General features: G+C 45.1%; 1 protein-coding gene across 3 annotated transcripts in view; it reads right to left on the minus strand.

The window, feature by feature from the left end:
* Ezh1 (enhancer of zeste 1 polycomb repressive complex 2 subunit) overlaps positions 1-18,284 on the minus strand; it is a 28,445-nt gene extending 10,161 nt beyond the window's left edge. The window contains exons 1-11 of one of the 3 annotated variants that reach the window (XM_059271828.1): positions 18,200-18,284; positions 16,752-16,872; positions 16,538-16,639; positions 13,538-13,657; positions 12,219-12,339; positions 9,700-9,876; positions 8,282-8,384; positions 7,724-7,887; positions 7,268-7,359; positions 1,898-2,078; positions 875-1,071 (exon numbers count right to left, since the gene is read on the minus strand). In XM_059271828.1, coding sequence (XP_059127811.1) covers positions 875-1,071; positions 1,898-2,078; positions 7,268-7,359; positions 7,724-7,887; positions 8,282-8,384; positions 9,700-9,876; positions 12,219-12,339; positions 13,538-13,657; positions 16,538-16,639; positions 16,752-16,872; positions 18,200-18,204 — 1,383 coding nt within the window. In that variant the 5' untranslated portion in view covers positions 18,205-18,284. Of the gene's footprint in view, positions 1-874; positions 1,072-1,897; positions 2,079-7,267; positions 7,360-7,723; positions 7,888-8,281; positions 8,385-9,699; positions 9,877-12,218; positions 12,340-13,537; positions 13,658-16,510; positions 16,640-16,751; positions 16,913-18,199 lie in introns of all 3 variants that reach the window. The other 2 variants (XM_059271826.1, XM_059271827.1) reach the window with 2 other exon arrangements.
* Positions 18,285-23,493: the final 5,209 nt, after the last annotated feature.

The following is a 23,493-nucleotide window of genomic DNA, read 5'->3' on the forward strand; positions in this document are numbered from 1 at the left end:
TCTGAAATACCAGGCCTCCTAGCAATCCTTGAGAATGTGCTCCTTGCAAAAGACTAGAGACCTGCAGGAGTCAGGGAGCCATGTGATCGGGGATCTGGCACTGGGCCCCTTCTTGCTGGACAGACTGGCTCAGATACCTGACTCTCACTTCCGGTCTGTATTTTTCTTCCTGTCATCTTTTTTCTTGAAGAATTTAATTTCATCTTCATTTATTCATGGCATATGCATGCAGTACTGCAGTGTAAGTGCGAAGGCTGGGGGACTATGAATAGCTGGTTCTCTCCTAATATGTGGGTCCTGGGGACTGAACTTGGGTCATCGTGCACCTTTACCTGCAGAGCCATCTTATCGGTCTGCAGTCTTTTCTTGCCTCTGGAGCATCAGTGGCTGCTGTCAAACTGCATTTCCAGGGATGGTAAGAGCAAAAGGCTGAGGTCTGCACCCAGGTATTGGGGGTGGCAATTAGAAAACCTAGTGATAGGAAACCTGGAATAAAGCATGTGAAGAAGGGCTTGGTGTGGTGGCGCACACCTTTAATCCCAGCACTTGGGAGGCAGAAGCAAGTGGATCTCTGTGAGTTCAATGCCAGCCTGGTCTACAGAGTGAGCTCTAGGCCAGTCAAACCTGTCTCAAAAAAATATGCATGCACACATAGTCTCTCTCTCTTTCTGTCTTGCACACAAACACACACACTAGATACAGGGCAAGGAAGAGAGCGGATGGTTTGTGATCAAGGTCTCTCCACGATCTAGGAGAGGTTTACAGGACACTGAACCCAGACAGTTTCTGTCTGGACACACCCTGCTGAGATGGTAGTGGAGATGAGCAATGAGGAGAGCAGGGCCAACATTCATCAGCTGCTCTTAGGAAGTACCTGCTTGCAGGTCTTTGTCCCCAGAAGCCTGGCTATTGAGCAGAAGTTGTTGAAGTAGGTGCCGTGGAAGACTCGGAAAAGAGATTCTTCAGCTCCAGTCCACTCCACGGGCTCTGAGGGGGCTTCCACAACACAGAGCTGAGGTGGGGCTGGACTGGCTTTCTGCTTCGTGGGGGTCTGACAGCGAGAGTTAGCCTCTGAGCAAGGGAGAAAAACACAAACGTGGAATGCAGCTGTTGGTAGTCCCTGTGTCAGAAGTCCGTCATTGTGATTTGAAAAAGAGAAGAGTTAGGAATGGAAACATTAGCTGTTCCATTCCACGGGATACTCCTGTAAATCCAGGCAGTTGGCAGGACCCTAACAAGCTTGAAGCTAGCTTGGCCTACATAGCTAGCTAGCGCTGTGTGTGTGTGTGTGTGTGTGTGTGTGTGTGTGTGTGTATGTGTGTGTACGTGTGCGTGTGTATGTGTGCATATGTGTTTGTGTGCGTGTGTTATATGTGTGTGCGTGTATATGTGTGTACGTGTTTGTGTATGTGTGCGTGTGTTATGTGTGTGCGTGTGCGCTCGCGCGTGTATGTGTGTGTACGTGTTTGTGTGTATGTGTGCATGTGTTATGTGTGTGTATGTGTGCCTGTTATATGTGTGTGCGCGCGTGTGTGTGCGCGTGTATGTGTGTGTGCGTGTGCGTGCGTGCGTGTGTGTGTGTGTGTGTGTGTGTGTGTGTGTGTGTCTCACTTTCATTGCTTCCAGGTAAATTGGTAGAAAAGAAATTAATAGTTTTTTGGGTTTTTTTTTTTTTGTTTTTTTTTTTTTGGTTTTCCAACACAGGGTTTCTCTGTGTAGCCTTGGCTGTCCTGGAATTCACTCTGTAGCCCAGGCTGGCCTCGAACTCAGAGATCCACCTGTTTCTGCCTCCCGAGTGCTGGGATTAAAGGCGTGCGCCACCACTGCCCGGCAAGAATGAACAGTTTTTAGGTTATATATATTAAGAGCTGGGCACTGGCCCCGGTCTTCTGCTTACCTGAAGAACTGGAGGCCCAGTCATTGCCCGTGTCCCTGTCGCTGTCTCCTTCTTTAGTCTCAGCCATAGCAGAGCCTGATGTGTTAGAGCAGGACGCACTGACCACGGGGTGCCTTCGCCGGCGGCGCCCAGAGCACTTGGACCGAGGGTTATGCAGCATGGCATATTCCTTTGCTCCTTCCTGTGGTGAACACATTACAGTAGGAAACAGGGATGGACACAGGGTCTCCGGGCTGATGCCACCATCACAAAGCTTCATCTCTAATGACACTTTGGTTTTTATCTGTAAGTGCGACCATATCATGACTGTGGCTAAACGTCTGTAAAACATGGAAACACCCTCTTCACAAAAGAGGTACCATCTAATCTTAAAAGACATAATCTACACATCGCCAGCTTTGAGTAACACATGAAAGGCATCTTGTGTTAACTATCTGGAATTTGAGAACATCTCCTGCAGATGAAATGAGGGTCAGAGGGGACGAAACCAGCTTTAGAAAATGCAGCTCCACGCTGCAGAGCAGACACAGGAATCAGGGCTTCTTTCCCTAGGTCTCTGCTCTGACGTATGACCACAGAGCCTGTTTCAGTCATCCATGTGCAATCTCTGGATCAGAACATAATCACGGTTTAATTCAGAAGCTTCTCCCTAAGTCTACATGTGAGACTTTGAAGAATGCATGAACTAACTCAGCTTGGTCACAATTGGTTCCTACAGACTTCTACCTGTTTCTGAAGAATAAATATACTGTTTTGATAGCACACACCTCCCTACTATGTGAAATACACAGCATTGGTTGCTTATATTCTGTGTCCTTTTCTTCCTTTTTCCAGTGCTGGGAAACGAAGTCAAGGCTTTGTACATGTAGACAAGTGCTCTACCACCGAGTGACAGCCAAACCCTATAAAAAATTAGCCCAAAGTACTGCTTATCATAAACAAAACCAAGCCTACAGAGGTAACTTCTGAGACTCCTGGGATCAAAGAGTAAGGCAAGTGACGCTCTGAGAAAAGAACAACTGAGCTCAGAATATGGACCATATCACAAGACTGAACTTCCAAAAAGAAGTTAACGAGGACTGGACACCAGCACTTAGGAGGCAGAGGCAGGCAGATTCCTCCAAGTTTGAGATCAGTAGAGTTTGCAGAATGAGTTCCCAGACAGCAAGGGAAACATAGTGAGACCCTGTCTCAAAACAAACACGAAAAGAAGTGAATGGTGGAATTGTTTGAGGCAAAAATAGTAAAATATCTAATAGCCAAACATGGTTTCTGATGGGATGATATGAGCTGGAAATCTAAACAGAGGCTAGGGATGTGGCTCACAGCAAGAGACGTAAGTAGCAAGTATGATGCCTTGGATTTAATCCCCAAACTCCCCACACATATTTAGGTAAAGATAGAAAAATATTTCAAATCCAGGAAGGCCTCTTTTGATTTCTTTGTACATTAAAAAATGTTATTTCAGAGCTGGGTGCAAAGCTGATATTGTGGTGACCCCAGCATATGGAAGCAGAGGCAGAGAGTCAGGACTTTCAAGGCTAGCCTCAGCTACATAGTGAGTCTGAGCTACATGAAATTCTGCCTAAGAAAACCAGCTTCCCCTCATACTCGCAACACCCCAAAAAGGTGGAGGTGTGGTGGTGGTGCAGGCCTGCAACCCCAGCATTTGGGAGGCTGAAGCAGGCTCTTGAGCTCAGGCCAGCCTGAGCCATATTTGAGACTAGTCTGAAAATAAAAAGTTCTTAATACAAAGTGAGAGTGAGCCAGGAACAGCTCAGGCTCAGACCACTGGCCTAGCACGCACAAGGATCTAAGTTCAAGTCTCAGCACTGTAAAAAAAAAAGGTAAAGAAAAAGTGACAAACACTGGTTTGTCTCCAGACTGCTCAGGTCCTCCCGTGCCTTCTACTGAAGCTTTTTTTTTTTTTTAAAAGATTTATTTATTTATGTATACAGTGTTCTGTCTGCATATACACCTGCAGGCCAGAAGAGGGAGCCAGATCTCATTACAGATGGTTGTGAGCCACCATGTGGGTGATGGGAATTGAACTCAGGATCTCTGGAAGAACAGCCAGTGTTCTTAACCTCTGAGCCATCTCTCCAGCCCTACTGAAGCTTTTAACAGACAGAACAACTGAGTTCTCAGTTAACCTTCTGAAGCCTTGCTTTGGCGGGGAAGGACAACTTGTTATAATTAAAGGCACTGTCTGTAAGGAAAAGCAAAGGCTGGGGGAAGAGAGCCCAGCACATCTGAATTTGCACATCTGGCTATCTGAAATTGAACTGCCACGCACGGGGTTTCCGAGTGTGACTCTGAGGAGGAGGATGTCCTTTCGAGTTATGTGAGTGCTAAAATGTTGACATTACATTGGGGGAAACGCCTGGAATAATTAAAAAAGCCTGGGCTATGGATTTACATCAGGGCCTGAATCTCAAAAATGCTATAAACACTGACTTATGAATACACTCTATGCAAAGTATCTGACTTTTATAACCCCTAACTTCTTCTACCTCAGGGAGCTGCCATGAGGGTTAACAGGTAATGCATGGTGCAGCATGGGGCTTCACACACAGGAAGGACTTAATGCAGGAGTTGGAGGAAGCTGATTTATCCTCTATTTTTTGCTATAACCATACAGCCCACTTCAGATGAGCAACAAGAAACGTTTTCTGCCATGTCCCTTCTGTTACCCTGCTAAAGATGTTCCCGAAGGCACTTGACTTTCCATTGTCGTTTTATCGATGACAGAAACTGTATCAAGGTACTAACTACACCCTTTGCCTGAGCACAGCCTATTATGTGGACAGCTGAACAGTGACCCTCCTCTGGGAGCTGCTCTGATAAGTACTCTACCCCAACCCCTCCATGGTTACCTCAAGCAATTGATAATCTCACTGCAGATTTACAGAACCTAAGAATATCTGGTGATCTTCAGATTACACCAGTATGTATAAAAGTTCCTATTACTGTTCAGCTTTGCACATCACTTCACACGAATCATGTAGACTGCTGAGGGTTAAAAGCAGTATGTCTGGGCAGATAGCTCAGCGGGTCGACGTGCTTGCTGCACAAGCCTGCTGACCTGTGTTCCACCCCTAGGACTCACATAGAAGGAGAGAACCAACTCCTCCAAGTTTTCCTCTGACCTCCACACATGCGCTATGGCACACCTCACCCCACACTCAAACGACTGAAACGCGTCTGTGTACAGAACTACAGAAACCAGCCTCAGAAGCCCAAGACCCACTGAGACATGCCAGTCAGTGAGAAAAGAACACACAGCCCAGATGACCAAGATCTCATCGGCACACACAGCCCTCCCCCTCCATCCCTGCCTCCTGGTTCCTCATTTCCACCCTTTGTGCTTCTGAGGGTTTGGATGTGGGGCCCTCAGGCAGTAACCCCATCTCTACCTTCTCGGAATGCTGGCTGTTGGACTTAGTGGGTTCTAAAAAGGAAAAAAAAATGTGGCTTTTATGTCTATTTCTGAGATGCTATCTGGAATCAGACTCCTCCTTGAAATAATTTTAAAATCAGAACTAACACTCCTAATAAGAACAATGAAAGCATTAGATTATACACACACCAATGACGTCTTGGCTACCACTTCAGCAAAGTATTGCACACTCCCGCTGCTGCTCCCCAGTCTTCCATCTTTGCCGCCTTTTAGCACTCAGCAGCCGGAATGAATGAAGGGCTGGCAGTAATGTAGTGAACGGTAGTCCCTTTCAGCAGCGTCCTTGGGAGTTACTTTACTTCCCTTTCCCTTTGCATCTGCAGTTACTTCACCCTCCTCTGCCCAACATTCTAAATCCTAAAGATAAGAATGTTACATGCTGGGCTGGAGAGATGGCTCAGCGGTTAAGAGCACTGGCTGTTCTTCCAGAGGTCCTGAGTTCAATTCCCAGCAACCACATGGTGGCTCACAACCATCTGTAAAGAGATCTGGTGCCCTCTTCTGGTCATACATGCTGTATACATAATAAATAAATAAATCTTTAAAAAAATAATTTAAAAAAAAAAAAAAGAATGTTACATGCTAAATAATCTTTCTTTGCACTTACAAAATCCAGAATATCTGCGACAGAGAGCACCATTACTGTTTAGCACTGTGCATCTCCTCACGGAAACTGTGTGGATTACTCCAAAGGTTAGAAGTCATGTAACCCTATGTAACTAACCATATGGATAATCACAGGGTGAGGACCACTGAGATGTGCCTGTCCGAGAAAAAAGGAGGATACTCCCTGAATGACCAAGCTCCATGACAAAGCTCCTAGTCAGCAAATGGCCTTCCTGCCCATTCCTTCTTTCCCTCCCCGTAAGCCCTTTGTGTCCCTGAGATTTTTTTTTTTTTAAGTAAGGTTTTTCCTGAGACAGTGTTTCTCTGCGTAGCCCGGGCTGTCCTAGAACTCAGAGATCTGCCTGCCCCTGCCTCCTGAGTACTGGGATTAAAGAAATGCACCACCACCGCCTGGAGACGGGGGTTTTAAGTTACCTCCCCCAGGGCCTCAGGACGCCAGTCAGCAGCTGAGTAAAACGCATCTGCTTCCCACCAGCTTTGTCTTGTGTTCTAAGCACTGGCTTTTGGGTAACGAGTAGCAGATGTGGGTCCATGCTGTAACTGATCTGGCCCCTTAGAACAACAGGATGATTTATGCAGCCACAAAAGACCTGTCCATCAGTGAGGGTCCTGAGACTGGACACAAGAATCAGTCCCTTCGTGTGCCCTTCTTCCTGTGGCTGGATGTGTTTACAGAGAGACATCAAAAGACAGTATTTATATATAGGACACACGAACGCGCGCGCGCGCACACGCGCGCACACACACACACACACACACACTTTACTCCATTTTTTTTTTTCCTTTGGTGGTGCTGGAGGTCAGGCCAAGTACCCTAGCCCTGACACACATGTATAGCCCTCTTTGTTCCAAATGTAACAATAGTCTCAGACTCCTAAGTAGGTGATATTTAGAGCAGAAAGTCCTTTCTCAATTACCCTTACGGGAAGATTACAATGGCCCACCACATCTGGGGAGCTCATTAAGACTCCTGCAGTGAGCTGGGCGGTGGTGGCACACTTGGGAGGCACTTGGGAGGCAGAGGTAGGCAGATCTCCATGAGTTCAAGGCCAGCTTGGTCTACAGAGCTAGTTCCAAGACAGTTAGGTCTGTTAGGACTGCTACACAGAGGAACTCTGTCTCGAAAAAAACAAATTAAAAAAAACAAACAAACAAAAAAAAGATTCCTGCAGTGCCGTGGACTGACTCACTTAGCTTGTGTTCCCAGACACAGAAAGTTCAAGGACCATTTCCTGCTCAACTTTAAACAGAGTTAACAATGCCAGAACAGCTTAAGAACCTACCAGCAAAAGGAAGCAGTCTGTGCCACATGGTTCTGGTTCAATCTTGATTTCTTTGTTCTTGCGTTTATATACGTTAGGAGTGGCATGGAAAGCTGGAAAACAAAAGGCTGGGCTCTCGCCATTTGACAAGAGGGAGCAGGAAACTTGAGTTAGGAGCTTGGGCAGGTGTGGACTTCATGTGAAAGGTGACTGACAAGGGACACAAAATTTAGTTCTGATAGCAACACAATCCTTCCAAAGCCAGAAGGCACCGAGGGACAATCATGGTGCTTAATTAGGTTGTACCTATCACATCACACCATCACGGAACAAATAAAGACAGTGCTGGCCCTTTGCAAAGCCCTCACCCCAGCCAGAGCTGAGAACTCCACACAATGAAGCAGAACCCAGGGAAGGAGTCGGGGTGGGGCGGGAGGAGGGAGGAGCTCACACAGGGTAGCCGCACTCCGCACTCACGGTGGAGGAAGCAGTCGTATTTGAAGCAGCGCCGGCAGAAAAGGGTGTGGAAAGAGTGCAAAGACTGCTCCCGCTGCACGGACTTGGCGTTGGGGCCGTCGATGTTGGGTGTGCACTGCGGGGGAAGAGCATTGGGGTCGGACATCTCCGTCAGCTCCCGATACCTGTAAGAAAGAGAGCACTCCTCTCCAGGAGACCGCCAAGGGAGGAGGAAGGGCAGTGTCTATAGGTCTATAGGCTTGGTGGGGCAGGAGATGGTAAACAACCAAGTGGGTACCCCCCTGCAATTCTGCAGGGCTGAGCAGAAGAGTCAAAGTAAGGAGGAGGCTTGGCCAGAAGGACAGGGTAAGTTTTCTGCCCAGATGTCCTCAAAAGCAGTCACAGAATGATCCCTAACACGGCAAAGGGCACCGAGAGGTGAGTAAGCAAGAAAGCCAGAAGTGCAGGCAAATCACGGCTCACCATCCACAGGGCTCTTTATTAACAACAACAACAAAGAGCGTGGTAAGAATGTGTCCACAAAGCCCGGACACAGCCTCAGTGGACAGCGCTCCCTACCTTTCCTTCATGTCATCGGGGACGCCATTCTCAGGGAACATCGAAGCAATGGCACTGAAGATCATGTCATTGGGGAACTGCTTCTTGGAACTCTTTTTGTTGCCTGAATTGGAAATGACGACAGTAAACGTCTGAGTGCAGACGGAGCTATTGGGATTTTTCTCTTTGCCACCGCACAGTGATGAGCGCTTCTGTGCTTATCCAAACATCAACTGTACGGATAACTGTATGGATAACAAAGCCTACGGTCCCTGTTAGAATCAAGAAGGGAAGGGGAGCTTCGTGAAGAGCTGAAGATAGAGGCGTCCTACCATAGCATCGGTGCTGAAGAACAAGACTGACACACCGGAACTCTCATAGGAAGACACACTACCCCCTGACATAGAATTAAATCACATAGTATAACTTAGTAATTCAATAATTTCTTTGTTCCTTTTTTTTTGTTTTTTGTTTTTGTTTTTTGTTTTTTGTTTTGTTTTTCAAGACAGGGTTTCTCTGTGTAGCTTTGGTGCCTGTCCTGGTGCCTGTCCTGGATCTCACTCTGTAGCCCAGGCTGGCCTCGAACTCACAGAGATCCGCCTGATTCTGCCTCCTGAGTGCTGGGATTAAAGGCGTGCGCCACCACCACCACCGGGCTCTTTTTTCCATTTTTATGTGTGTGTGTGTGCGCATGTGTACGGGTGCATGTTTGCGTATGTGGGCACACACGTGTGGGTGTGCTGCACCTGCAGGTGAGGTCCTGAGGTGAGTGTCTGCACCCATCTCCTCTATTGCTCTCCACCTTATTCACTGGCCGAGTCTGACGACACAACTAGTCTCCCCAGCCAGTTTGTCCTGGGGATTCTGTCTGCACCTTTGAAGGCTGAAATTACAGACACGCTACCACACCCGTCCTGCATTTACATGGGTTCTGGGGATCTGGACTCCAGTCCTCACACTTACAGAACAAGAACTTTAACCACTGAGCTATCTCTGCAGCCCAGTAATATCAAATTAAATACTAGTGACATGGAAAATATTCATAAAATTAAGAAGATAAAAGTTTATATTAGTTTTATATTAGAAGATATCACACACCCACACAATCTCAATTTTGCATGCGCATGCTGATTTAAAATCTACAAGGAATTGAAAATCTGATTATTCCTATGCAGCAAGATTGTAGTGTAATTTTATTTTCTCCTTTACCCCTTCCCAGATTTTCCAAACACATTAGAGTTAGAAACTAACAGCACCGATAAGTCTAGAGGTTTTCCTGCTTCAGCTAGTTCACAGTCAGCTGAAGCTATCAGTTAATGACTCTATTTCTCTTTCAAGCGGACCAATGAGAAGCATAAACGGTTCTTAAAGAGCAATAGGCTTTAAGGTTTTCCTTCTTCCCTGTCCTCGTCAATTCAAGCAGCCTGCGGGCTCTGCACCTTCCATGGCGTGGCGCTTCCGCTTTCTCGTCACTGGCAGATCCTCTTTGCTGCCGTCTTGCTTCCCATCTGAGGCATCATTGTGCCCTTCCTCTTCCTCATCTGAGTGCTGATTGAGGGCATCGACCAGCTCCAGGAACACGGCATCGCTGATCAGAACAGACCCAGGGATCATCTCTGAAACACAAGGAGAAAGGTGAGTGCTGGTTGCCCCACACTCCAGTCACCTTCCTAGGTAGTTTGTTTTGTTTTGTTTTGTTTTGTTCCCCCTTTAAGACAGGGTCTTGTCAGGTGTGGTGGTGCACACCTTCAGTCTCAGCACTTGGGAGGCAGAGGCAGGTGGATCTCTACAAGTTTGAGGCTAGCCTGTTCTATATAGTGAGTTCTAGGACAGGTAGGTCTATAACAGGTCTCCTGTATCCCAAGCTCGCCTTGAGTGCTGGGATTCCAGGTATGTATTACCATATCTGGTTTTATGCAGTGCAAACACTCCTAACGTCCATAACATCCATAAACATCATACCAGCCACATCCCCAGGATTTAGGTAGGCTTTCTTATACTTCCTCCTGAGGTCTAGGGATATCATTTGATTAGCTCGAACAACTGCAACAGTTAGCTGGCTAAGTGGAAAACCAAGTTAGAGGTTTTACTCTTATTGAAATATTCCATGTCTGTGGCACTGCTAACAGCGTATTTATGGTTCAACAATCTCAACAGCAAGCTGGGCACACACTTTTAATCCCAACGTTCAGGAGGCAAAGACAGGCAGATCTCAGAGTGAGTTCGCGAGAGCCAGGGCTGTTAAGCAGAGAAACCCTGTCTTCAAATACCAAACAACAACAAAGGTGTGCCAACAATCCAAAGCAAGGCAGAGAGATAACAGCAAAGTGAAAATTCACTTGGCTTTGTGCTAATGTTTCAACAGTAACTTCTCTTCATCAAGACAGCATTTTTTCCTAAAATCGTACTTCATGCTTATACTGCAACATGAAAGAATACCTTTGAACACTAGAGGGTGCTGTGGATGTATAATAATATATTTGAATGTTAGCAAAGAGCACCCACAACTGTCAAGAGTAGGTAGGGCTACTGGTTGACAAATTCATGGGGAGTCTCTTCTCTCCACACTTCTTTCTTTAGTAGTGAGGACTGAACTCAGGAGTGTGGACAGGGTAGGCATTCACTCTACCACTGAGCTACATCCCCAGTCTTTCTTTCTTTCTTTCTTTTTTTTTGAGACAAGGTCTCACTAGATTGCCCAACCTGGCATCGAACTTCCTCTGTAGCCTTAAGCAGGCTTTGAATTTGCAATCCTCCTGCGCCAGCCTCCTGAGTAGCTGGGATTACAAAGGTGTGCCACCATGCCCAGCTCCTCTTCCTACTTTTTATTCACTGATAACTTTTCTAGAATTAGAACTAAGAGCTGGCAAGATGGCTCACGGGGTGAAGGCTGCCAAGCCCGATGACCTGAGTTCAATGCCTCGCACCCACACGGTGGAAGGAGAGAACCCGCTCTCTGACCACCACACCCATGCTGTGGCATGTGTGGACTGCACCCCAAAATAAATGTTTTAAAACAAAATTTAAAAAGAATTACAACAGAAGTTAAGAGGACCAACCCACAGGACTCAGGACCCAGCACTCACAGAGCTAACTTGGGTTCCAAGGGGACCCACTGCCCCCTTCTGGCCTCTTTGGGCACTGCATGCACATGGTACACAGACACAGGCAAAATCATACACACAAAACAAAAATAAATCTCAAAAAATTTTTAAAAATTACAACTAAGTTTAAATGCTTTTCTTTTATAAAATAAAGATATTTAAGTCAATTTCTGAGAATCCAGAGGATACCTGGCTTAAAGTAGTATGACAGAGAGGATATGCTTAAGCTGAACGCAGAGAACGGGAAATAAAAAACAAAATGGCCTCTGATGAACTTATGGAAAATGTCAACGATTAAATTCGCTTGTTCAAGAAACACTCTCCTAGCCACTGATTACTAGGCAATTCTCTTTGTGACCCAGCTCCTTCTGCAATTTAACTGGGACTTTAAATATAAAATTCTAATCCCAAATCACATCCTCACACTGGAATATTCTTTAGCGTTCACCCACAGGGGTGCTGACATAGCAAAGGTAGCAGAATACTAGCAAAGTCTTCTCCTCATGAGCTGAGCTCACTACAGTCCTCTCCCCAGAGCCCAGCATCACTACAGTCCTCTCCCCAGAGCCCAGCATCACTACAGTCCTCTCCCCAGAGCCCAGCATCACTACAGTCCTCTCCCCAGAGCCCAGCATCACTACAGTCCTCTCCCCAGAGCCCAGCACCACTACAGTCCTCTCCCCAGAGCCCAGCATGTCACTACAGTCCTCTCCCCAGAGCCCAGCATCACTACAGTCCTCTCCCCAGAGCCCAGCATGTCACTACAGTCCTCTCCCCAGAGCCCAGCTCACTACAGTCCTCTCCCCAGAGCCCAGCATCACTACAGTCCTCTCCCCAGAGCCCAGCATCACTACCTTCTTCGCCATGAACTTTGCCATCGTAGTTATTGATCAGCTCCTCGATGAAAGTCTCGTCTTCTTCCTTCACCTCGTCACCCATGTAGGGAATATTGCACAAAACCGTCTCATCTTCCACCTGCAGAGAACCAGATGGATTTATGCCGCAAGCTCCCCTGTCTCTCTTCCTTCCTATCCAATGGAACATTTGCTGGGCTGTTCCTTCATTTGGTTCCTAGACTCCTGAAGAAAAGCTCTGTGGACACAGATTTTCCACGCATTTTAAAGACCGGCCATTTTGTTTTGCCAACAAACCCTCAAACAAAACGGACACTACTACTCATGGGGAAAACAGTTTAATCCATATGAACAAATAATGCTAAAGGAGAGAAGGGTGTTCAGCAGAAAACACAGACATACACCAAAGCTAAGCACACACTCTATCACTGAGTTACACCCTAGGGCCAACCTAGTCGTTCTTAAATTCCCAAGAATCTAGTAAAATCATTGTAAGTTTTATCTGAGATGACTCCCTCCTGTAGAGCCGTACCCTAGCAGGAGGCAGGATGAGGGGCTGGATGAAGGCATCTCTGTTCTCTTGGCTGCCTTCGTAACACCTTGCCATCAAAGGATTCCACAAGACCTGCTCCATCAGCAGAGCTGGCAGCCTGCTTACGCCTCAAGTGTCTGATTCAGCCATATTTAACTGTGACTAATATTACAGAGTTGGGTCAAGGTAGTAGGAAAATGGGGAGTCTTGGGCTATCTTGTTAATTAAAGAAAAAAGCAATATTTTAAAGAGCACAAAAGCCGGGTAGTGGTGGCACATGCCTTTAATCCCAGTACTCGGGAGGCAGAGTTACGTGGATCTCTGTGAGTTTGAGGCCAGCCTGGTCTAAAGAACAAGATCTAGGACAGGCACCAAAACAACACAGAGAAACCCTGTCCCGAAGAAAAAACAAACAAACAAACAACAAAAAAAAAGCACCAAAGTCTAACAGGACACAATAACCTGCAAAGTATGTGTGTTGTGCACGTGTGACTTACTGCATGTGTGTGGGGCATATATATGTGGAGGCGAAGGACAACCTGCAAGAGTCAGTTCTTTACTTCTACCAAGTGGGTCCTGGAGATACAACCCAGGTTGTCAGCAGGTAGCGGGTACCTGCTGAGGCTCTCCGTGGCCTGTAATGTATGTAACTTTAGAGTGACTTACAGTAGCGTTCTGCTCTGGAGGTCCAAGCTTTGTGGAATGCCCTGACAACCTTTAGATCCACAACACAGATCCACATAACACGACAACTGTTTAAACAACCGCCAGTGTTTTCAATACATACCATGAAGTTCTGCTGGAGAGGGGACCAGGAATACATGATGGGAACCAACGCAACGGTGTTCAGAGACCTCATCAGCATGCTCTGGCTGGCGAACCCGGGGAAAATGCTCTCTATGGTACACTGAAAGAAGAGCGGTGAGTGGGGAAGAAAGTAAGCACACAACTCAACAGCACCACCCGCGTCAGCTAGGATGGCTCCAGGCTAGAATCCTCGCCCTCGGGGCTGAGGCAGGAGAACTGCTGCGTGTTTGAGGCTAGGCTACACAGTGACTTTCAGGCCAGGCTAGACTACAGAGCAAAACCAATAAAAACAAAACTCTAAGAGACATACTGTAAAGTGGGCAGGGGTGGCACACGCCTTTGATCCCAGCATTCAGGAGGCAGGGGCAGGTGGATCTCTGTGAGTTCGAGGCCAGTCTGGTCTACAGAGAAAATTCCAGGACAGCCAGGGCTGTTATAGAGAAACCCTGTCTTGAGACAAAAAAAAAAAAAAAAAAAAAAAAAAAAAAAAAAAAAGAGGCAAAGCTTTTTATATAAGGGAGCTGTGATAAATTTGTATTTCAATTATGAAACAGACTCTTTTTTGTGCTGTGTTGTTTACTCAAGGAATGGGAAAGAGGAAATAAGCCTGAAAGCAATCATATTTGTGGCCCATTTCTGATTCTTTTATAATGTATCTACACTCTTTGGGGAGCTCTGTTTTGAGCTGGTAAATCTTGATAACAAATCAGAGCTACACAGAGAGAACCTGTCTCAAAAAACTAAAAAAAGGGGGTAGGGAGAGACTGTAGTTTCTTTCCAAAAAGCTCCCAATGTTTTCTATAAGAGCCAAGATTACAGATGTGCGTCCCATCCCAGTTTCATCCAGATATCTTGGGATCAAACCCAGGGTTTCATATACACTAGGTAAGCATGTTACTGACTGAGCCACACTCCCATCCCTGTGTTCTTCTAAATCTTTTTAGATTTATTTTGAATTATGTATTTGAGTGGGTGTCTGTATATGGGTACAAGTGGGTGTGGGTGCCTGCAGAGCCTAGAAGCATCAGATCCCAGGAGCTAAAGTTACAGGGGTTGGGAGTCACCGAAGTGGATTCTGGGAACAGAACTCAGGTCCTCTGCATGAGCAGTATATGTTCTTCACCACTGAGACACGTCTCTAAATTCTTCTCAGCTATTAAGTTGGTAAAGGGTGTTAGCAGCAGCTCCTGAAGGGAACTTTGAAACTGATGAGCTGTGGAAAGTTCCTATTCACATCTGTGTCCCTCAGAGTTCAGCACAAAGCTTGTCATAGTCAACAGACGGCTCGCTTCAACCAAAGTGTGGTCTCCTGAAGGATCCCTCAATCCTAGAGCTTGAGGTCAGGACTGTTTTCTAAAAGATCTAAACTTTGGATAGAGCTGTGTAGGTGATGGGGACTTGGCATAGGGAAGAAAGTGGTATACAAACTAGACTCATATCAGTTTGGGGAATGATCACTGGTCTTATTACAGGATCGGCTTTTTGTATTTAAAATATTACCAGGCTGTCAAGATGGCTCATTAGGTAAAGATGCTAACCACCAAACCAGCGACCTAAGTACAACCACAGGGACCTGCTGTGGGATGTTCTGTATGTTAAATGTGTTGCTCTGATTGGTTAATAAGTAAAACACTGATTGGCCAGTAGCCAGGCAAGAAGTATAGGCGGGACAAGGAGAGAGGAGAATTCTGTGAGTGGAAGGCTGAGGCAGAGACACTGCCAGTTGCCGCCATGACAAGCAACATGTGAAGATGCCGGTAAGCCACGAGCCACGTGGCAAGGTATAGATTTATAGAAATGGGTTAATTTGCCGGGCGGTGGTGGCGCACGCCTTTAATCCCAGCACTCGGGAGGCAGAGCCAGGCGGATCTCTGTGAGTTCGAGGCCAGCCTGGGCTACCAAGTGAGTTCCAGGAAAGGCGCAAAGCTACACAGAGAAACCCTGTCTCGAAAAACCAAAAAAAAAAAAAAAAAAAAAAAAAAAAAGGTTAATTTAAGATAGAAGAAGTAGATAACAAGAAGCCTGCCACGGCCATACAGTTTGTAAGCAATATAAGTCTCTGTGTGTTTACTTGGTTGGGTCTGAGCGGCTGTGGGACTGGCGGGTAAGAGAGATTTGTCCTGACTGTGGGCCAGGCAGGACCAGAAAAACTCCAGCTACAGGGACCCACATGTGAAAGAAGAGAACTGACCTTCATGCATGAGGACAACCACATGCGCGAGTGCTCGCGCGTGTGTGCACACACACACACGTGTGAGCAAAAAAATACATGCAATAAAAAATTAAAAGTATTACCTCTTTAAGAAGCTAGAATGCTTTTTGTTTGTTTTCTGTTTTTCAAGCTAGGATTTCTCTGTGTAGCCCTGGCTGTCCTGGATCTCGCTCTGTAGACCAGGCTGTCCTCAAACTCACAAAGATCCACCTGCCTCTGCCTCCTGAGTGCTGGGATTAAAGGTGTGCGCCACCATGCCCGGCTACTTTTTTTTGGTCTTTTAAAGACAGGCTCTCAAGCAGCCAGAGTGACTCAAGTTTACCGGGGAGTGGAGGCCAACCTCAAACCCCTCATCCTCCTGCCTCTACTTCCTGAATTAGGTTGTAAAAGCATGTGTCACTATGTCCAGCTAGAAAGTGCTTTTTAAATTTATAACTCAATTTAATACATAAAATGTATTTACTCATAGTAAGGCTGTCCCTCTGGTGAGTACACTTCTGTCCATTACCCAGAGAATTCGTTCCCTAGTATCTAAGTACATTAGGCACAAAACAGGATGTCGTGCAGCTTGGACACAAAACCCAGAAAAACAGACAATAAATGTCTTTTTTTTTTCTATGAAAAAGCCACAATATACTCAATAATTGAGGAAGATAACAGACAAAATGGTTAATTTTTAAGCTAGATTTATAGCTTTGTGTCTAAGGAGAAAGGAAAGCCGGCTTAATGCCCTCAAAGTACCTTTTTGAGAAAAGGGTGCCCACTCACAGGCTTCATTGGCTGAACAGGCTGCACTCGAAGCTTCTTCCATTCTTCATTGAGGATCTGGGTTTTCTCCTGAACCTTTGCGAAATTGGCCACGTACAGAGCCTAGCAAAGCCAAGGAAAAGACCTGACTCGGGTCTCGGGAAGGGGGGACCCCAGAACCCGTACTTCGGAGAAAGGCTCAGAACAGACAGCCTTGCTCAGGAAGCATCCTTACCTTCGCTCCCATATTTGCCTGAAGCCGCTTGAGCTGCCGCAGCCGCATGTACTCAGACTTCACTTTTCTTTTCCAGTACGTGATGCATTTGGAAGTTGGCGGACTTGCTATATCCATTTTCCTGGACTCAGAGACAGATGTGACAAACAGTGCGTGATTACCTGGAAAGGAACATGTCCTCAAACTCAAATGAATGAGGTCAATTATATGTCTAGTCTCATGAAATTTTTGCATAACAATATACACTGAAAACTCCAATATGAGTTTAAAATTACAACTGAAAACAGACTTCGCAGGAGTAATTTCTGGGTGAAAAATGTTAGCGCCTGTCATCCTTTAGTGACCTGTCTTACAATTAGTACCGGAGCAGCATGGTGTGGCTGACTCACAGAGATCTGTTTAGTGTGTGGCTCTAGGTTCTAGCCCCAGCACTGCCAACGGAAACAAACAAAAAGGCTGTAGGGCATTATAGTGAATGATCTAATCTCCCCACTTGGAGACAGAGCAGGAGAATCAGGAGTTTACGGCTGGCCTGCTCCACGCAGCAAAACTGTCTCAAACAAAACAAAACTGGGGATGAAGCTCAGAGGCAGAGGACTTGCCTGGAATGAGTCCAATACCCAGGCATCAATATGGCTGCCTCACAGTTATTAGGCACTTGATTTTTATTTTTTATTTTTTGGACACATGGATGGATGCCTATTCAGTGAATTCAAAATGTTTAAGGTTTATTTTTATTATTTTTAATTACATGTATGTATCTATCTGTGTATGAGTGTGTGCCCGTGCCAGTGCCTGAGTGTTTCACAGTATTTAGACTCCAAGCTCGAGTCACAAGCGGTTGGGGACAGCCTGATATCAACCACACTCAGTTCCTCTGGAAGAGCTGCAAGCACAACAGACTGCCTGAAACTCCAGTTCCAGGGGATCCAACGCCCTCTTCTGGCCTCCTCGGGAACTACATGTGCATGATGCACAGACATAAGCAAAACACTCACACACACACACAAATAAACAAACAAACGAACAAATCTTTTAAAAGGAGAGAGGGAATTGTCTATTTATGATTTTTTTTCCTGTGCATTGTTGTGGGTCTGTGTGAGGGTATTGGATCCCCTGGAACTGGACTTACAGACAGTAGTGAGCTGTCATGTGGGTGCTGGGAACTGACACCAGGTCCTCTAGAAGAGCAGCCAGTGCTCTTAACTGCTGAGCCCCAAGAGTTTTTAATGTTTTAACCAAACCCAAGTTCATCTCACAAGCTTGACAGAAGACCCGCCTAGAGAACGAGAACAAACTATGTAAAGTCCGCCATGACAACAGAATCATCTCATCTCCAAGTCAGCAGCAGACCTACCGACACTGGCTACACTGTAACTTTCTTTTGGGAGTGGGGGCTGAACTATAGTGGAATACTTTGAGAATTTAGTGTGATATGCTCTACTTACCTCATGGAATGCAGCTGGAAACGCTGGACTTTATAATGTGCCTCTATTCTTCAAATGAACTGCAAGGCCTAAGAGGAAAAGAAGTGTTCAGCTTTGCTAGAGAATAAAAACTGGGTTTACGGAACCAGTGCAGCACGCTCCAACAATGCACCCCTGGGCAGGACTCTCCCCACAACCAGAGGACTTCAGGGTCTCTGCTACCATTTCACATATTAAGTCAAGTCTCAAAGATGCTTGATACTTTTGTTTTGTTTTGGAGACAGGGTTTCTCTGTGTAGTTCTGGCTGTCCTGGAACTTGCTCTGTAGACCAGGCTGGCCTCGAACTCAGAGAGCTGCCTGCCTCTGCCTCCCGAGTGCTGGGATTAAGGGTCACCACCGCCCAGCTAGATCCTTAACACTATTTAGAGCATCACTTATATATTAACAAACTTTATCCTCCTGGGGCGAGAAAGTTAGCTCAGCAGTAAAGAGCGCTCGCTGCTCCTGCAGAGGATCCACAGGCACCAAGTAAACACATGGTGTACATCCATACATGCAAGCAAAACCACCATACACGTGAAAAAATAAAATAAATCTTTTTTATTTAAAAAAATTCTATCCTTCCAATCACTTGTATTCCCACAACCACCAAACTTCTAAGTGCTTTCCTTACCCAATTTTTTAGCTTAGCCAGCAGGTAGATCTAAAATATTAAATATGTACAAGTCAATAAAATCTGGTTTTACTCTAATATTAACTAGTTAAGCTTGCTAGAGACCTACCTCTTCTAAGATTTAGTTATTTTCATTTTATGTGTATGAGTGTTTTGCCTACAAGTATGTATATGTACCGTGTGTGCAATGTCCACAGAGGCCAGGAGTCAGATCCCTTGTGACTGTGGAGTTTCAGATGGCTGTGAGACACCATGTGGTGCCAGGAGTTCAATCTAGCTTGTCTGAAAGAGCAAGTGCTCTTAACTTCTGAGCCATCTCTCCAGCCCTGAGAACGACTTCTACTATTCGTTTAGTCAAACATTTTAAGTTTCAAAAATCATTTTAAGGACAGCTAATATTCAAAATAGAAACTAAGTTTCAGACTGTGTGTGTGAGAGAGAGACAGAGATTTTGAAATGTAGTCTAAACTGGCCTTGAACTCTTGATTCTCCTGCCTTAGTCTCAAAAGTGCTGGGACTTAGGTGTCCACCACCAGCTTTGTGAAGCAAAGCAGCCTAAAGGTAAAGGTCAACCTTGCTCGGTGGAGGTCACCCTGAACACGTCTCAAAAAATACATTTAAAAAAAGTGCTGTGATTAAAGGTGTGATCAATACAATTTTAGTTGTTCTAATATTTTGTGTATATTTAAATTTTTAAAAATATTTTACAAATATATTTACTTTTCAATTATGTATATGGGACAGGGGTGTTGTACATGTGCATGTGGTACCCATAGAGGCCAGGAGACAGCTCCCTGGAACTGGAGTGGTTGTGAGCCACCTGGCTTGGGTACAGGTGACTGAATTCCAGTCCTCTAAAAGGATTGCTAGTGTTCTTAACCACTGCGCCATCTTGCCTGCCCCTTAAGAATTATTTTTATTTATGTGTCTGTGTGAGTATATACAACAGGTGTGCAGGTCCTCATAGAAGCAAAGAGTTTTTGGATCTCCTGGAGCTGGAGTTACAAGTGAACATAAGCCACCCAGTGTGAGTGCTGAGAACCAAGCTCAGGTCCTCTGGAAGAGCAGCAAGCATTTCTCCAGCCCCAGGCAAAATTTAAAGTCAATAATGTTTTATTTATTTTATTTACTTTTTCTTTTTTTCTGTTTTTGGTTTTTCAAGACAGGGTTTCTTTGTGTAGCCCTGGCTGTCCTGGAACTAGCTCTGTAGACCAGGCTGGCCTCGAATTCACAAGAGATCCACCTGCCTCTGTCTCCCAAGTGCTGGGATTAAAGATGTGCGCCACGACCACCATGCTAAAATCAATAAATCTTTATTTAAGGATTTTACGTGTTAGTTTTTTTCCCCACTGCCCATGAAGTTTACTATAAATCTCTTAAAACTAAAGTTCAAGATTTTTCCAAATCACCTTTTTTTGTTTTCTTTGGTTGTTTGAGACAGGGTCTCCCTTGCAGCCCTGGCTAACGTGTAACTCTCTATGTGAACCAGGCTGGCCCTGGCCTTAGATCTGCCTGCTCTACCTCCTAAGGGCTGGGATTAAAGAATCTGTAAACAAGTCAAACAGCACAGATTTTCAAATCTGAGCTGCCTTTATCTCCACTTGAATGATGGACATATTGAGGACAACTTCAAAGTTCCCCATCTGAAATCTCCAGCATCTAATTTCTTAAAGCCATTTACTTCAGGACAGGCTGACTGCCTGGTGCTCAACTGTTGACACCCTAAGCTGGTCTCCTTTTTTTGGTTTTGTGTTTTAAGACGAAGTCTCACACAATCCAGGCTGCCCTTGAACTTCCTCTGTAGTTAAGGGTGACTTTGAATTCCTGATCCTCCTGCCTCCACCTCCCAAGTGCAGTGATTATAGGTGTGAGCCACCACACATGGCTTATCACTTCTGCCCAGAACAAACAGTAACAGCCTGCTCCAGGAAATGAAAAAGTACTTCAAACCAGACAGGACTGGCTAACTCAGAAACCCTAGGCCATCTTTATTGAGACCCAAATGTTGTAATTTACAATTCAATGATACACCACAACCTCCTTCAACAATAGTTCTCTCATGGCTTTTATTCCTTGGCCATCTTTCTTTCTCTCCCAAACCCATCCTCCTTTAAAGAAAAAAAAAACAAACAAACAACAACAACAACAAAAAAAAACAGCTGCTGCAATGTAAGAGAGGTAACAGGTAATGCCAAGTGGCAAAATGTAGATTAATATAAATGTGTTAATTTAAGTTGTAAGAGCTAGTTAGTAATAAGCCTGAGCTATTGACTGAGCATCTATAATTAACATTAAATTTCCTTGTTAGTTATTTGGGAACTGGCAGGTGGGAAAGAAAAGTCTGCCTACAGACAGGTCTGGCTTTGCAACCCAGGATGGATGCAGCCTCCCAAGTGCACGGATTACAGGAACGAACACTCCATATTTTGAAACAGTAAACTCAGAACAGATCACTTGATCCAACTGAAACTGGGGATCAGTAATGGGAAGAACTTACTCGACCAACAGCTGCTGACAGTGCTAGGGTGGTGATAATGGGAGAGTGGGAGTGATGGCACCACAGCTGGGGGTGAAGAGATGGTTGTGGTGCTAACGGGGGGGGGGGGGGGGGGGTGGGGGGGGGGGTGGGGGGGTGAAGAGATGGCTGTGGTGCTGCTAGGGGCTGGGGGTGAAGAGATGGCTGTGGTGCTAATGGGGGCTGGGGGTGAAGTGATGGTTGTGGCAGCAATGACGTATGTTTAGATTTCTCAGAGAAAATGGTCACAGAAAAATGCCAGTATTTTCGATAAAGGAAGAGGTCATAACCGAAATGTTATCTCCTACAGTCTGTTGAGAGAGATGACAGTAACAGAATAATCCAACAACTGATAGTACCACATCTCATTTTTCTCAAGTGTTTTATTTGGCAAGGAGAATACATACACACACATGAAAATGCCTTTAAGTTTTAACTAATCATGATGCAAAATAAACTACACTTCCTCCTTTTACCCACTTATGTGATATTTGAGTACCCATGAGCCAGTATTTATTTCACTTGGCTTTTTTAATGGGTTTTCTATGTCTCTAAAAGTTTACTTGGCAGACGACGCCTCACAGAATGTGGAAAGAAATAAGACACTGTAGGGAGACATAGGTATGATTTAGAAACAAAAACAGTAACAACGAGAACCACTTGAGAGGGCTGGAGAGATGGCTCAACAGTCAGGAGCACTGGATGCTGTTCAAGAAGACCCGAGTCCTATTCCCAGAGCCCACAGGGTAGCTCACAACCATCTATAACTCCAGTCCCAGGACATCTGATGCCCTCTTCTGGCCTGCACAGGCACCAGACAAAGCACCCACACACATGAAATAAAAATAAAATAAAATAAAGCAACACTTAAAGTACAGCTACATGATAAAATAGCAGCTGGATCCTGATCAATGGTTATCACAGAAAGTAAAAACAAACCCAAAAAAAAGAAAAGAAAAGAAAAGCAAACAACTGAGCATTTGGAACAGGTTTGGAGAGAAATGGAGTCGTCCAACTTAGACAAAGGAGGTGGTGCATAAAAAATAATGTTTCTATTAGTGTTTTCTACAGTCACTTACATAAGCCAATCAGCACTTCCATTTCATTACTGGAAGCCTGTTTTTATTGTCATTGCACACTGAAGACAACCTAAAATACACTCTGTTTGGGGCTTAAGTCTTCATCTAATTAACTTCAGCTCAATAAAAACAACAATTCAATCAGATGCACAAAGGACTCCACGTTAGTCACTGGGAGATGCAAATTAAACACAATAAACAACTGGAGGATGGCTCAGTGGCTAAGACCATCTGCTGCTTTTTTCAGAGTTCAGTTCCCGGTACCCACACACAACCACCTCTACCTCCAGCTCCAGAAGATCTGACACCCTCTGCTGGCCTCCAAGGACACTTGCACTCACATGCACATACAAACAATTAAAAATAAAAATAAATCTTAAAAAAAAAATCATGCGATTATAAGTATACTCACTAGAATGGCTAAATTAGAAAAGGCTGATAAAAACCAATTACAAGTGTGTATGAGAAGCATCCAGAACCCTCACACTCCAGGTGGGAATGGAAAATTAGTAAAGGTGTCTGCCGCCAAGCCTGACAACCCAAGTTCCACTCATGGAACCAACAAGGTGGAGAGAGAAACTACTCCTGAAAGATTTCCTGTGACCTCAGGTGTGCACACAAAAATAAAAAGCAAAGTGAAGCATATGGTTACCACACAACTGGCCCTAGAAGAAAAATGAAAACACATACCCCTGCAAAGACCACATCTGGCCCTTCACTATTTTAATAATAATTTAGTTAATAAGCAAAGTAAGAAAGGCTATGGAGTCATAAAAGCACTACAGCTTTTAAATTTTTCCATCTTGTTTTTAATTAATATTACTTTTATATTTATTTTATGTGTTTGGTCTACATGTATGTATGTGTGCCATGGGAGGGCCCGGTGCCCTCAGAGTTCATAAGACATTGTCAGATCCCCTGAAACTGGAGTTATGGCCCATGTGGGTACTAGGAACCAAATCAAGATCCTCTACAAAAGCAACAAACAGGGCTGGAGAGATGGCTCAGAGGTTAAGAGCACAGGCTGCTCATCCAGAGATCCAGAGT

The sequence above is a fragment of the Peromyscus eremicus genome, chromosome 8a (assembly GCF_949786415.1).
Source record: "Peromyscus eremicus chromosome 8a, PerEre_H2_v1, whole genome shotgun sequence".
In the NCBI taxonomy this organism is placed as follows: Eukaryota; Metazoa; Chordata; class Mammalia; order Rodentia; family Cricetidae; genus Peromyscus; species Peromyscus eremicus.